This window comes from Papilio machaon, chromosome 22, assembly GCF_912999745.1.
Source record: "Papilio machaon chromosome 22, ilPapMach1.1, whole genome shotgun sequence".
Lineage (NCBI taxonomy): Eukaryota > Metazoa > Arthropoda > Insecta > Lepidoptera > Papilionidae > Papilio > Papilio machaon.
Window position 1 is genome coordinate 6,139,752 of NC_060007.1, and position 12,356 is coordinate 6,152,107.

General features: G+C 32.8%; 1 protein-coding gene across 1 annotated transcript; it reads left to right on the forward strand.

Annotated features, from left to right (window-relative positions):
- The first annotated feature begins 983 nt into the window (after positions 1–983).
- LOC106713967 lies at positions 984–11,547 on the forward strand. Its single transcript, XM_045683451.1, has 12 exons — positions 984–1,186; positions 1,456–2,105; positions 2,579–2,679; positions 2,977–3,116; positions 3,830–4,098; positions 6,121–6,281; positions 7,198–7,378; positions 7,979–8,249; positions 8,860–9,016; positions 9,967–10,049; positions 10,817–10,972; positions 11,395–11,547. Exons 1-12 carry the CDS (start codon positions 1,072–1,074, stop codon positions 11,508–11,510), a joined length of 2,400 nt encoding a protein of 799 aa, XP_045539407.1. The 5' UTR covers positions 984–1,071; the 3' UTR covers positions 11,511–11,547.
- The last annotated feature ends 809 nt before the right edge of the window (positions 11,548–12,356 follow it).

Below are 12,356 nucleotides of genomic sequence, written 5' to 3' on the forward strand. Positions count from 1 at the left end.
AACCCAAGACAAAATGTATTGATTAAATGAAGGTAGCTAATTCATATTTAATTCCGTATTTTATGCTTATGCTTTAGTTCATACCAATTGTTAAAGAATCAGTATCGTAAGAAAATTAATAAAATACTACATTTTTTCCAATATTCCGGTTGGTAGCACGTAAACAGGTAATGCTGATGTGACCAGGTCAACCTGCAAAAGTCAACTTTATAAAAATGGTAAGTGGACTTATATTAGCATATGAATTGTTGTCTAGAAGTAGTAAGATAGATTTGAATAGCAATTAACAAAACTCTGCCCTAAAAATTGTTCAGGTTACACGCGAGTGAGCGGGCGCGGGAACGCTACTTAGACCGCTCGTGCGATTCGTACGTGAAAACTTACATATGACATCATATGTTTGATATTTCACGACCGCGCAAGTGCCCACGCCCACGCCCGCACCCGCGAGTCCACCTACATAAGCCCTTACAAGCTACGTTTTCCTGTCCTGATGGTGGGTCAGATTTTCCAACTTGTCGTTTCACTACGCTCTATCCTCGAGCACTGTAAACAGTCTAATTCTACTAATACACTAATTTAACTATTTTATGTATTACGTTTTCTAAAAATCCTGCTTATCTATTTACATTTTTTATATTTGATAGGTAGTAAAATCAAACCCGTTTAAATAGCAGGAAAACCGTTAACTTTGATATTTCGATTTCTGTAACAGTACATCACTACTCGGTGACAATCAAGACGTGACTTATTTGGGAAGTTTAATTTCTTTCTTAATTTAAATGTTTTTCTTAATGCAAAATAAATTATAAATCATCTTGATATTTTCTCATTAATTAAATTAAATTATAAAAATCTTTCAATGTTTTCGCCAGAATTAAATTTGCATTTATTGTCTGGTGAAAAGATGTCTCTTGGCATTGTGATTGTCAGCCAGTGTCAGCTGTCAGCTGTCAATAATCTGTAGTTGTAAACTTTTTCGGTTTACATGTTTCAGTTGTTTTTGTTTTATAATTTTTTTTAAATATTTAAGCGCCAAAATTATTTCTAGTATATGAATTAAACTCTGAGATGTCTAAACGCGTGTATTACCCACAACAACAAGGTGAAAGAAAAAGGGCTAAATTAGATGTTACAAGATCGGATAACCACTTACCCCTTAGTCAAAATAATGGGAGAAATAAAGGTTATAATAATTATTATATTTATTGCATTTACCGTTGGCTCCTGAAACCTACATATTTGTACAAAACATATCGTTATCCCTCTCATTATTTATGACAAAACGGAGATAATAATATGTTTAAACATGTATTTTGGTCTCAGAAACCCACCATTATAAAGTTTTAAAGCTTTCTGGTAAACAGATTTGTTTTTTGTTTTTAACTTAAATGGGTACACAGAAATGCAATAATTTTTTTCATAGGTTAAAAATCAATTACATGTATTTTTTAGATGACAACCAAGATAATTGGGGCGATGAGGGTGATGATGAAATACTCCTACTTGCAAGCCAGGCGTGTGAACAGGCATACACTGATGTAGACAACAGCTTACCAGATTACACTATTTGTATGAAACCGTCCTCAACAAGTACACAAAACTTCGACCCTGGACCCAGCACATCTACTTACCTTGACCTTTTTAAGAAACCTATAAATAACTACACATCGGACCCTTTTAAAAAACCAAACGCACTTAATTTTACATCACCAAATATTAAAAATAAAAGCAACTTAATTTCTTCACCATTACCAAACATTTCGAGATCTGTTCAAAACACCAATCCGAATATCATTGAAGATATGATATTCAATGATAAAGTACATAAAGGTGACACCAACTTTATCTATCGACAATTACTACAACTGCAAGAAGAAAATTCTAAACTCAAATCTGAGAATGGGAAATTACTCGAGAAATGCATGACCAAAGAGGGTGAGGTATCAATTCTGCGGACTCATTTAAAAACAAGTCAAACAGCGGCCGATAATGCGAGATTGGAAAAGATTAAAGTACAAGAAAGAGTGCAAATGGAGTGGACAGACAAGTTAGCGGCCGCCAATAACCAATTACAAGATCTGAAAACACAATTAGACTTTAAGGTAAAAAAACTCTGAATCCTAATATTTACATTGGTTCAATTACTAGCTTTATTTATCACAAATATTTGGAAAATAGTTTATGCTCGTAACTCTGTACTTTGTGGGATTAAAATGAAGCCTAAGCACTAGTCCAGACAGTTATCTATCTCTGTGCCAAACAACATCTAGATCGCAGACATTTTTGACTTACCTGCTAACAAACATCCATCCATCTAAACCAGTTATTCTCAACTTTTTTTTTTGTTGTGACACAAATTTAAAGATTTCAAAATTTGGCGGCACACTTTTGAAATTTGGCGGCATACAAAAGTGCCGCGGCACAGTGGTTGAGAATCACTGATCTAAACTTTCGCATTTATAATATTAAGTAAAATTGATAACCAAAATTCTTGTAAAGTATTACAGTGAAACCTATAAACTTTATTTACTATAAAACAGCTTAAAGTATTTTTATGAATAATTTATCTTTTCAGAATCTAGAAATTACAAGTATAAAAGAGAAATGTAAGATGTTAGAATCATCCAAAGTGAAACTGACTCAAGTAAATATTCCTAAGCATGATATATCATTAAGGTGAGATTTAACAAGACTATCTATCGCTCGAGACTTCGTCCGCGTGTTATTAAAAAAACGTAATATTTAGCCTTCCAGATTATGTTCTATATCTGTGCCAAATTTCATCTAAATCTGTTGATCCATTACTGAGATACCTACAAACAAACATCCATCCATCTAAACATTCGCATTTATAATATTAGTAAGATAGTAGAAAAATTTATGCTTTATTAAAGAAAAAAAATTTATAGTTGTTAATTTTTAAGATTATAAAGTTTTCATGTTATGAAATTATATGTGTGTTATTATTTTCAGTCACAGAAACAGTATGTATGGTGTGAGAGATTCAACATCTTCAACGCAGCTAGCAAGAGTAAAAACTTCTTGTAAAAATATACAAACTGAATGCAGGACATTAACAAATATTGTAGAACTTAATATTACATATAGAAAAGGTAAGTAATGTTATCTACATTAATATTAAAGAAAGATTTGATTTATATAGGAACGGCTAAAACACACATATATATATCTGGTGTCGTCACCAATTAGTTTCAAGCCCATCGAAGGCCCTTCATCAGCCCTTGTTTTAGCCGTTCCTATATAAGTTAATGATAATGTCTCACGAATGTTTGAATAATTTAAAAGGTTTGTTTGTTTATATTGAATAGGCTCGGAAACTACTGAATTAATTTTGAAAATTCTTTCAATATTAGAAAGCTACACTATGCCTGGGTGACATAGGCTATATATATATATATCTAGATGTTTGTTTAATTCTGCTGCTAGTATAATAAGTATTAGAAAAATGAAACAAAAATACGCAAATCTCTTTTTACTTATTACTAGCTTTTACCCGCGACTCCGTCTGCGCGGAATAAAAAATAGAAAACGGGGTAAAAATTATCCTATGTCCGTCTCCTAGTTCTAAGCTACCTGCCCATCAATTTTCAGTCAAATCGATTCAGCCGTTCTTGAGTTATAAATAGTGTAACTAACATGACTTTCTTTTATATATGTAGATTTTCAATGTGTTGGTTTCAATTCTGAAAAAAATTTAGTATTCTTAAAAACTATTTGATTTGATTTGAATACAGGTAAAAATAACCTTAAAAGATGCCTTTAAGTATCTGAAGTGATATTATACAACTTTTTTTTTTAATTTCAGATGAAAAAAAGTTAACTCGTCTTTTACCTTTAACAGTAGAATCAACAACGGATCAATATACATTGTTAGAATACAATGAAAAATTACAAAAACCATCAGATAATTTGAATAACAGGTGTAAAGTGTTTAGTACATTTCATAGGATACCTAACACTCCGAGCCCTAGAGCAGATGTCAGATGCAAAGTAACACTCAATGATGTTTACAAAGATTTGTCTTTTATTGCCGCTGATGAAGGATCAGATGAAGTGGAACAGAAGATTTTGAATGTAAGTTTTATATTTTAAGTCGCCCGCGACTCCAAAAAAACCTAATAAGTAGCCTATGTGTTCTTCCAGGCTATGTTCTATATGTGTTCTTCCAGGCTATGTTCTATATGTGTTCTTCCAGACTATGTTCTATATGTGTTCTTCCAGGCTATGTTCTATATGTGTTCTTCCAGGCTATGTTCTATATGTGTTCTTCCAGACTATGTTCTATATGTGTTCTTCCAGACTATGGTCTATATGTGTTCTTCCAGACTATGTTCTATATGTGTTCTTCCAGACTATGGTCTATATGTGTTCTTCCAGACTATGTTCTATATGTGTTCTTCCAGACTATGTTCTATATGTGTTCTTCCAGACTATGTTCTATATGTGTTCTTCCAGACTATGGTCTATATGTGTTCTTCCAGACTATGTTCTATATGTGTTCTTCCAGACTATGGTCTATATGTGTTCTTCCAGACTATGTTCTATATGTGTTCTTCCAGACTATGGTCTATATGTGTTCTTCCAGACTATGTTCTATATGTGTTCTTCCAGACTATGGTCTATATGTGTTCTTCCAGACTATGTTCTATATGTGTTCTTCCAGACTATGGTCTATATGTGTTCTTCCAGGCTATGTTCTATATGTGTTCTTCCAGGCTATGTTCTATATGTGTTCTTCCAGACTATGTTCTATATGTGTTCTTCCAGGCTATGTTCTATATGTGTTCTTCCAGGCTATGTTCTATATGTGCTCTTCCAGACTATGTTCTATATGTGTTCTTCCAGACTATGGTCTATATGTGTTCTTCCAGACTATGTTCTATATGTGTTCTTCCAGACTATGGTCTATATGTGTTCTTCCAGACTATGTTCTATATGTGTTCTTCCAGACTATGTTCTATATGTGTTCTTCCAGACTATGTTCTATATGTGTTCTTCCAGACTATGGTCTATATGTGTTCTTCCAGACTATGTTCTATATGTGTTCTTCCAGACTATGGTCTATATGTGTTCTTCCAGACTATGTTCTATATGTGTTCTTCCAGACTATGGTCTATATGTGTTCTTCCAGACTATGTTCTATATGTGTTCTTCCAGACTATGGTCTATATGTGTTCTTCCAGACTATGTTCTATATGTGTTCTTCCAGACTATGGTCTATATGTGTTCTTCCAGACTATGTTCTATATGTGTTCTTCCAGACTATGTTCTATATGTGTTCATCCAGACTATGTTCTATATGTGTTCTTCTAGACTATGGTCTATATGTGTTCTTCCAGACTATGTTCTATATGTGTTCTTCCAGACTATGTTCTATAAGTGTTCTTCCAGACTATGTTCTATATGTGTTCTTCCAGACTATGGTCTATATGTGTTCTTCCAGACTATGTTCTATATGTGTTCTTCCAGACTATGGTCTATATGTGTTCTTCCAGACTATGTTCTATATGTGTTCTTCCAGACTATGTTCTATATGTGTTCTTCCAGACTATGTTCTATATGTTTTCAAATTCAAATTCAAATTCATTTATTACATATTTTTACAAAAATCATACAATTTTCACAAAAACATGTACCATGCAGAAACACATAGATTTCTTCCAAACTATGTTCTATATATGTGCCAAATTTCATCGAGATCCGTTGAGTAGTTCCGGAGATACCTTCAAACAAACACCCATCTATCTATACATTCAAATCTTACTAATGTTAAAAATGCGAATGTTTAGATGGATGGATGGATGTTTGGAGGTATCTCTGGAGTGGCTCAATGGATCTTAATGAAATTTGGCACAGATGTAGAGCATAGTCTGGGAGAACACATAAGCTACTTATTACGTTTTTTTAATTCCACACGGAAGGAGTCGCGGACGACAACTAGTTTATAATATCAGTAAGATTATTGAATTAGGATAACGAATAATGTAACCTATAAAATATTATGCATAAATATGGAGTTGTACAAATAATTTCTAGAAATCTATTTCTGATTATGCCTCTTTTTTAAAGGCCTTATTATATTTTTACAATTTTCAGATTATACAAGCGGCTAAAATAATTTTACAAGATACAGAAGTGACATTAAATACACTAGAATTAAGAATGACAACAGCATTTCAAAAGGAAATTGACGAGAAATATATTGACTCAAGTGCAAACTTCTTGATTGTGTCCGAAGAAGATTTGATCTCCGGAAAGTATGTTGTAAGAATAATATTATTTGAGAAATTATACAAAGTTAGTACTTGATATGAACATTGTAATACTTCAATGTTAATGTTAAAATTGCTTAAAAAAATTGAATTTGAAGAAAATCTAGTTATAAATATAGTTTATGTTACTCGTTAATGATTTTGCTTTCTAATGGCGAAAGAATCTCTGCAATCGCTTCATTATTTTTTGAGTTTACTTGTTACATACAAAAATGGTAATCTTTTTTTAACTTCTGCTTACACCTTAACTATTTTAGTACAAATATCTTAAAATTTCGAGACAAATATAATTTATTCTGCAAAAACAATGCAGTGGAATGACAGCCTTTTATAGTAAAATTTTATGTGTTTACTAGCTGTCGCCCGCGACTCTGTCCGCATGGAATTAATGAAAAAACTTTAAAAATAGGCTTCTTGTGTGTTCTTCTAGACTACTTTCTACATCTGTACCAAATATCATTAAGATCCGTTGAGCTGTTGTGGAGATACCTTTAAACAAACATCCATCCATCTATACATTCCCATTTATAATATTAGTAAGATTACATTTATGTTTTGACTAGCTGTCGCTCGTGTCTCCGTCCACGCTGTATAGAAAAAAAATAGTAACCTAAGTATTGTTCCAGACTATGTTATACATCTATGCCAAATTTCATCCATCCATCCATACATCCAAACATACGTATCTATATATATAAAAGAAAATCGTGTTAGTTACACTATTTATAACTCAAGATCGGTCGAACTGATTTAGCTGAAAATTGATGGGGAGGTAGCTTAGAACTAGGAGACGGACATAGGAACTTTTTTTTAATCTTGTTTATTATATTAGTAAGATTTAAAACATTATGGCTTAGAGCTGATAATTCTTTAGTAATATTTTTTACCAATATTTATACAGATTACTTTACAAAGAAGAACAGGGTATCACAGCAAGAAGAATAACATCAGTTCTTTATCATATTCTAGAAGATTCTAGAGCTGCTGAATTATTTAATAGAGAAGATGTTGATGTTTCAATACATCAAGGAAATCCTTTATTAGAAATTATACAAAGAATATGTATTGTATTGGATAAAACGGTAAGTAATTTTTTATTATTATCTTTTATATTCATATACTAGCTGTCGCCCGCGACTCCAACCGCGCGCAGTTAAATAAAACTAAATGGGGGGGGGGTATGAAAAACAGATGTCCGATTCTCAGACCTACTCAATATGCTCACAAAATCAAAATCACAAAACTAACTTACTATATGAAAAGATGACAAACGAGCAAACGGTCACCTGAATTCGCCGAAATGGCGAAGCGACCGCTGCCCATAGACATTCGCAATTGCAGATGCGTTGCCTACACTCAATCGAGGAAGGAGGAGACGCACAAAAAGAGAATATTCAACCTTCCCATGCATCTCTTCCATCAAATACACCTCCCCCTCCCATCCATTCCTTATAAGAAAAGAGTGGGAAGGGAAATAGGATTAAAATGAGTCCTCTGTCACGACACTCATCAGACTGTAGTTGGAATTACTTCCACTTGACGTCTGTCTTCTGTGAGGTCGTGGTATTTCACTGAGCGAGGACAATTCCTGCAACTGATGTTGTTGTTGCTGACGTCTACCATTGTTTTTATACTTTCCTAGTATATATAATAGCGTTTTGTCTATTTTTTTTCTTTTCCAGTCTTGTGCAGTATTATTTAGTGGTTTTTTACAATCGGTGATAAAACTTCTTTATAGAATTTTTATAAAAACCAATAAAAATATAACAAATAGAATATTTAAAGTTATAAAAACTGTAATACAATCCAGACCTATGTTGTTTGTGACTTGTGAATCATTACGACTGTTACGGAAAGTGTCGTCGACAGAAAGTACAGATATATTGTGTAAAGGCAACAGTAGTGGGAATTTGAAGTTGGATTATGATCAAGGTGTACTCTTGTATAAGAAAGGTAAGTAATTATTGATCTAGAAAAATCAATAATTTAATTAAAGAAAGCTGTATATTATACATGGTGTTTTCCTCAATTTTAAAATAGTTTTTTTTAATTAATTTGTATAATTACTGGGAAAAATCAAATTAATAGCGTTTTTTTATTAAAATACAATTTTTTAATGTACTTTGATGAGCGTCGGTGGCTCAGGGGTTAAGCACTTGACTTGCAATCTGCAGGTCCTGGGTTCGAATCCCGCCATGTACCAATGTATTTTCCGGGTTTCGATTTTCATTTTCGACGTTCTTAAGGTGAAGGAAAAGATCTCAGATGCTGCACATATCTGAGAAGAAATTCAATGATATGTGTGAAGTCAACCCGCACTTATTATACTTATTATTTATTATTTATTTATTTACAATACAATAAAAACCTATAATAGAACTATGTCCCACAAAATTATATAAAATAATTTGACTGTGGGATCAAAAAATTTAACTTGGCCAGCGTGGTTGACTATGTCCTAGTCATCCCTAACTTAGGGTTGGTTCCGAGCCCCTCAATGGGGACGTATAGTGAACTGATGATGATGATGTACATTGTTGAGGATCTAAGCATAATTTTTCAGATTCGTGTTTTCTTCAAGTGTTATTGAAACAAATCGAAGCCGCTTTGAAATGTATCGAGAAGCAGAAATTGAAAGAAGAAGCTGTATCACTCTGTACAGATCTTCTTCTCTTCTATTCAGATTTAAATATGCTTCATGAAAGTCAAGAGAAACTGAGGTATTGTGATATATTTTACTTTCAGTATTTATGTAGAACAAGCTATTGCCCACAACTTCGTCCGCGCAGAATTAAGAAAACTTAATAAGTAGCCTATATGTTCCTCCAGATTATGTTCTACATCTGGGCTAAATTTCATCAACATCCATTGAGATGTTCTGGAGATACTTTCTAACAAACATCCATCCATTCATCTAAACATTTGCATTTATAATATTATTAGCTGTCGCACGCGACTTCATCCGTGTTTAATTAAAAAAAAAAAACATAATAAGTAGCCTATGTGTTCTCCCAGACTATGTTCTACATCTTTGTCGAATTTCATCAACATCCATTGAGATGTTCTGGAGATACTTTCTAACAAACATCCATCCATTCATCTAAACATTCGCATTTATAATATTAGTAAGATGATATTTCAGAAAGTGAATAATTGGCAGTTTCAATAGAAATGAAAAATAAAATAGAACTTTTCCTAAAGAAGGGTATAAAAAAGGGTTTTGATACTACAATAGGGGAACGTTAATAATTGTGATAAATAGATGTTTTGTTGTCGTAACTACGATGTAAAATGTAACAAATTTACTGTGGGTTTCTGAGATTTAAATCTTTGTATAAAACCATATCGTAATACCTACCAACCAATATATTATTTCGAATGGGGATTTTAAAAACCCATAGTTAGTGAATAATCGAAATAACAAAGATGTTTTACGAAGTAAAGAGTTTTTTTTATACGAGCCTATGTCTCACATCTTACTTCTTTCTGATATTATAAATGGTAATGTTTGGATGTATGGATGGATGGATGTTTGTTAATTTATCTCCAGAAAGTCTGCATGAATTTTGCTAAAATTTGACACAGATGTAGAATAGGCACATAGGCTACAAATTATCTAGTTCAGTTCTAATTGTGCGATACTTTGTTTAACTATTGTACATTGATACAGTTGCGAATGTCGGCAGACGATGTTACAAGTGATTGTGTTCGCGCTAAGGATCTGCGCGGTTTTGCTCTCTGGAGACCAATCAGGTGAGTCTATCTTGAATTTATACTACTGTTGTGATTTTTTGCCTATCCGACTCGAAGGACCAAATTAATAGATCTTTGATTTATGCATATAATTAATAAAATTTTAGTGTCTATGTAATAAAGGAAAAGAATTATGTTAAGTACATAAGATGTATTTCTGTTGTAAATAACTAAAAACCGAAATTTTTATGAAATTCTTATATGTCTGTCTGAAAATTCGCGTTTGTTCTGGATAATCATTGAAACGGCTGTATAGATTTTGATGAGACATTGACTGGAAAGTAACTGATGTACAGGAATGTTTAGGCTTTTTATTAATTCTGTGGTGACGAAATTGCGACTGACCATTAGTATATATAAATGCGATTTTCAAGTATCGTTTTTAAAAAATAGGATCCATCTACAAGCACTACCTTTCGATTAAAAATTTGTTTATCAAAATCGGAGCACTAAGGGCGGAGTTTCACGGTAACACACATTAAAAAATACAGTCGAATTGATAACCCCCTTCTTTTTGAAGTCGGCTAAAAATTTTTTCACTTCTCGTACCAAATCTACAATTAAGGGTTTCCTTAAGTTAGATTCTAATAGCCGAATAATTAAATAAATCTTAAAGTTCGCTTACAATCTGTCAGATTTCAAAGTTTCAATGGAATATTGGTGTTTAAACATGGCCTTATCACCCTTATCATTTGAGATTTTACATATTTAAATGTAATTTCAGTATTCGGCCGTAAGTATCTTATGACATCTTTATTTGTTGTCAGAGATTGATACAAGGTTGTTATCACTGTGCCGTGCCGGGTTACTTGTGCTGCAGCGATGTGCGGCACGCGATGAGGTGTGCCAGCTGGCACACTGCGAGGGTCATCTACTGCACTTCTGCCACCTCATGTTGGCACACCCGCATGATGAACTGCACTGTGAGTATTCTTAACACTTCAAAAACACATCTTACAACGAGCAAGATATATTTCAACTAGGATCTTCATAAAGTGTTTTGGGCCGACTATAAATTTTAAGGGTTACCAGTGAGCAAAACTTGTGAAATTCAACAGCAACTTCAAGCATTTGATCTGCAACTTATATACCTGAGATTTTGTAATAATTCCTTAATATTTTAATGATATATTACGCATGATATTTTTATGGAATCTATGAATTATGATAATGGCAACATTAAACGTCACAAGTTTCTTGTCTTGAAACATCGCGCAACTCGTTGCGCAAAATACATAACAATGTTTTCTGCGCTCGGCGATACGAAGGAAGGAACTTCGCAGCTCAATGTCAGGCGAAAAGATGGTTGATAAATACTATAACAGTACCTTGTACTGTCCTATAGCTAACATGCTGTCAGAGGTGATGTCATCACTGCAGAGCAGTCCTGAGGAGTCTCCGCCATCATACCACACGGAGCCCTGGCTCAACAGCTTCCATACATTCTCACTCGCTGACTGATCTCCACATGATAAAACCCCTTTTCCACTAAGCGTGGTTGTCATTCCTATGAGTTCACTACTTTTCATTGGAGATCTTACGTATTACTAATACTAATATTATAAATATAATAATATCTCTAAAACGACTTAACATTTAGTAGTTATCTGGAAGAACAAATATTGGACAAGTTTTTTTTTAATTCCGCACAGACGAAGTCGCGAGCAAAAGCTAGCATATACATTACTTATTGAACTTTCTAGACGCACTCTGCGCTAGTGGAAAATGAGTTTTACTATCAAAGGCTGTATTGTACATACATGAAGCTCGTGGATTACTTATGACGCCTAACATTAAACATATGTCGTATGTTTTTAACTAGTTGTAAATATTTAAAGGTTAAATTTTATGTATTATATTTTATATAATGTTTAAAAACAATTCAGAAATATTACTTTTTTAAAACCTCAAGTATTCCAAAGAATCTTTAGTTCTTATGCTAATTATTTTGTTGTTTTTTATTTTTATCTATGAAAAACATTTTAAGTCCATTTTTCCATACATCATCAACCTGCCAACCATTCATCCATACATCTCTATCAGCCGTCATACATATATCCTCTTTCACACAATCCATCCATATGTTGATCATCCTCTACCTTGGTAACCATCATCATTATTATTTATTATTGCATTCCAGTACATATTATTTAGTACTAGTAATAAAAAAACATATTTATTTTTTTATTTAAGAATTCATTTTGTAAATAGAAGGTAAAACACAAAATGGAAAAACAATTGTTTTTTATTTTGTTACTATGTACAAATTAAAATTAAATATCTTGTTTTACTATAGTTTTTCATTTC

What these genes read in the sequence shown, in the direction of transcription:
- LOC106713967 (XM_045683451.1), top strand. Translation starts at nt 1,072, where the DNA reads ATGTCTAAACGCGTGTATTACCCACAACAACAAGGTGAAAGAAAAAGG. An exon ending in GCTCTCTGGAGACCAATCAG is followed by an intron (nt 10,050 to 10,816) that starts GTGAGTCTATCT and finishes ATTTGTTGTCAG; the next exon opens with AGATTGATACAAGGTTGTTA. An exon ending in CCCGCATGATGAACTGCACT is followed by an intron (nt 10,973 to 11,394) that starts GTGAGTATTCTT and finishes ACTGTCCTATAG; the next exon opens with CTAACATGCTGTCAGAGGTG.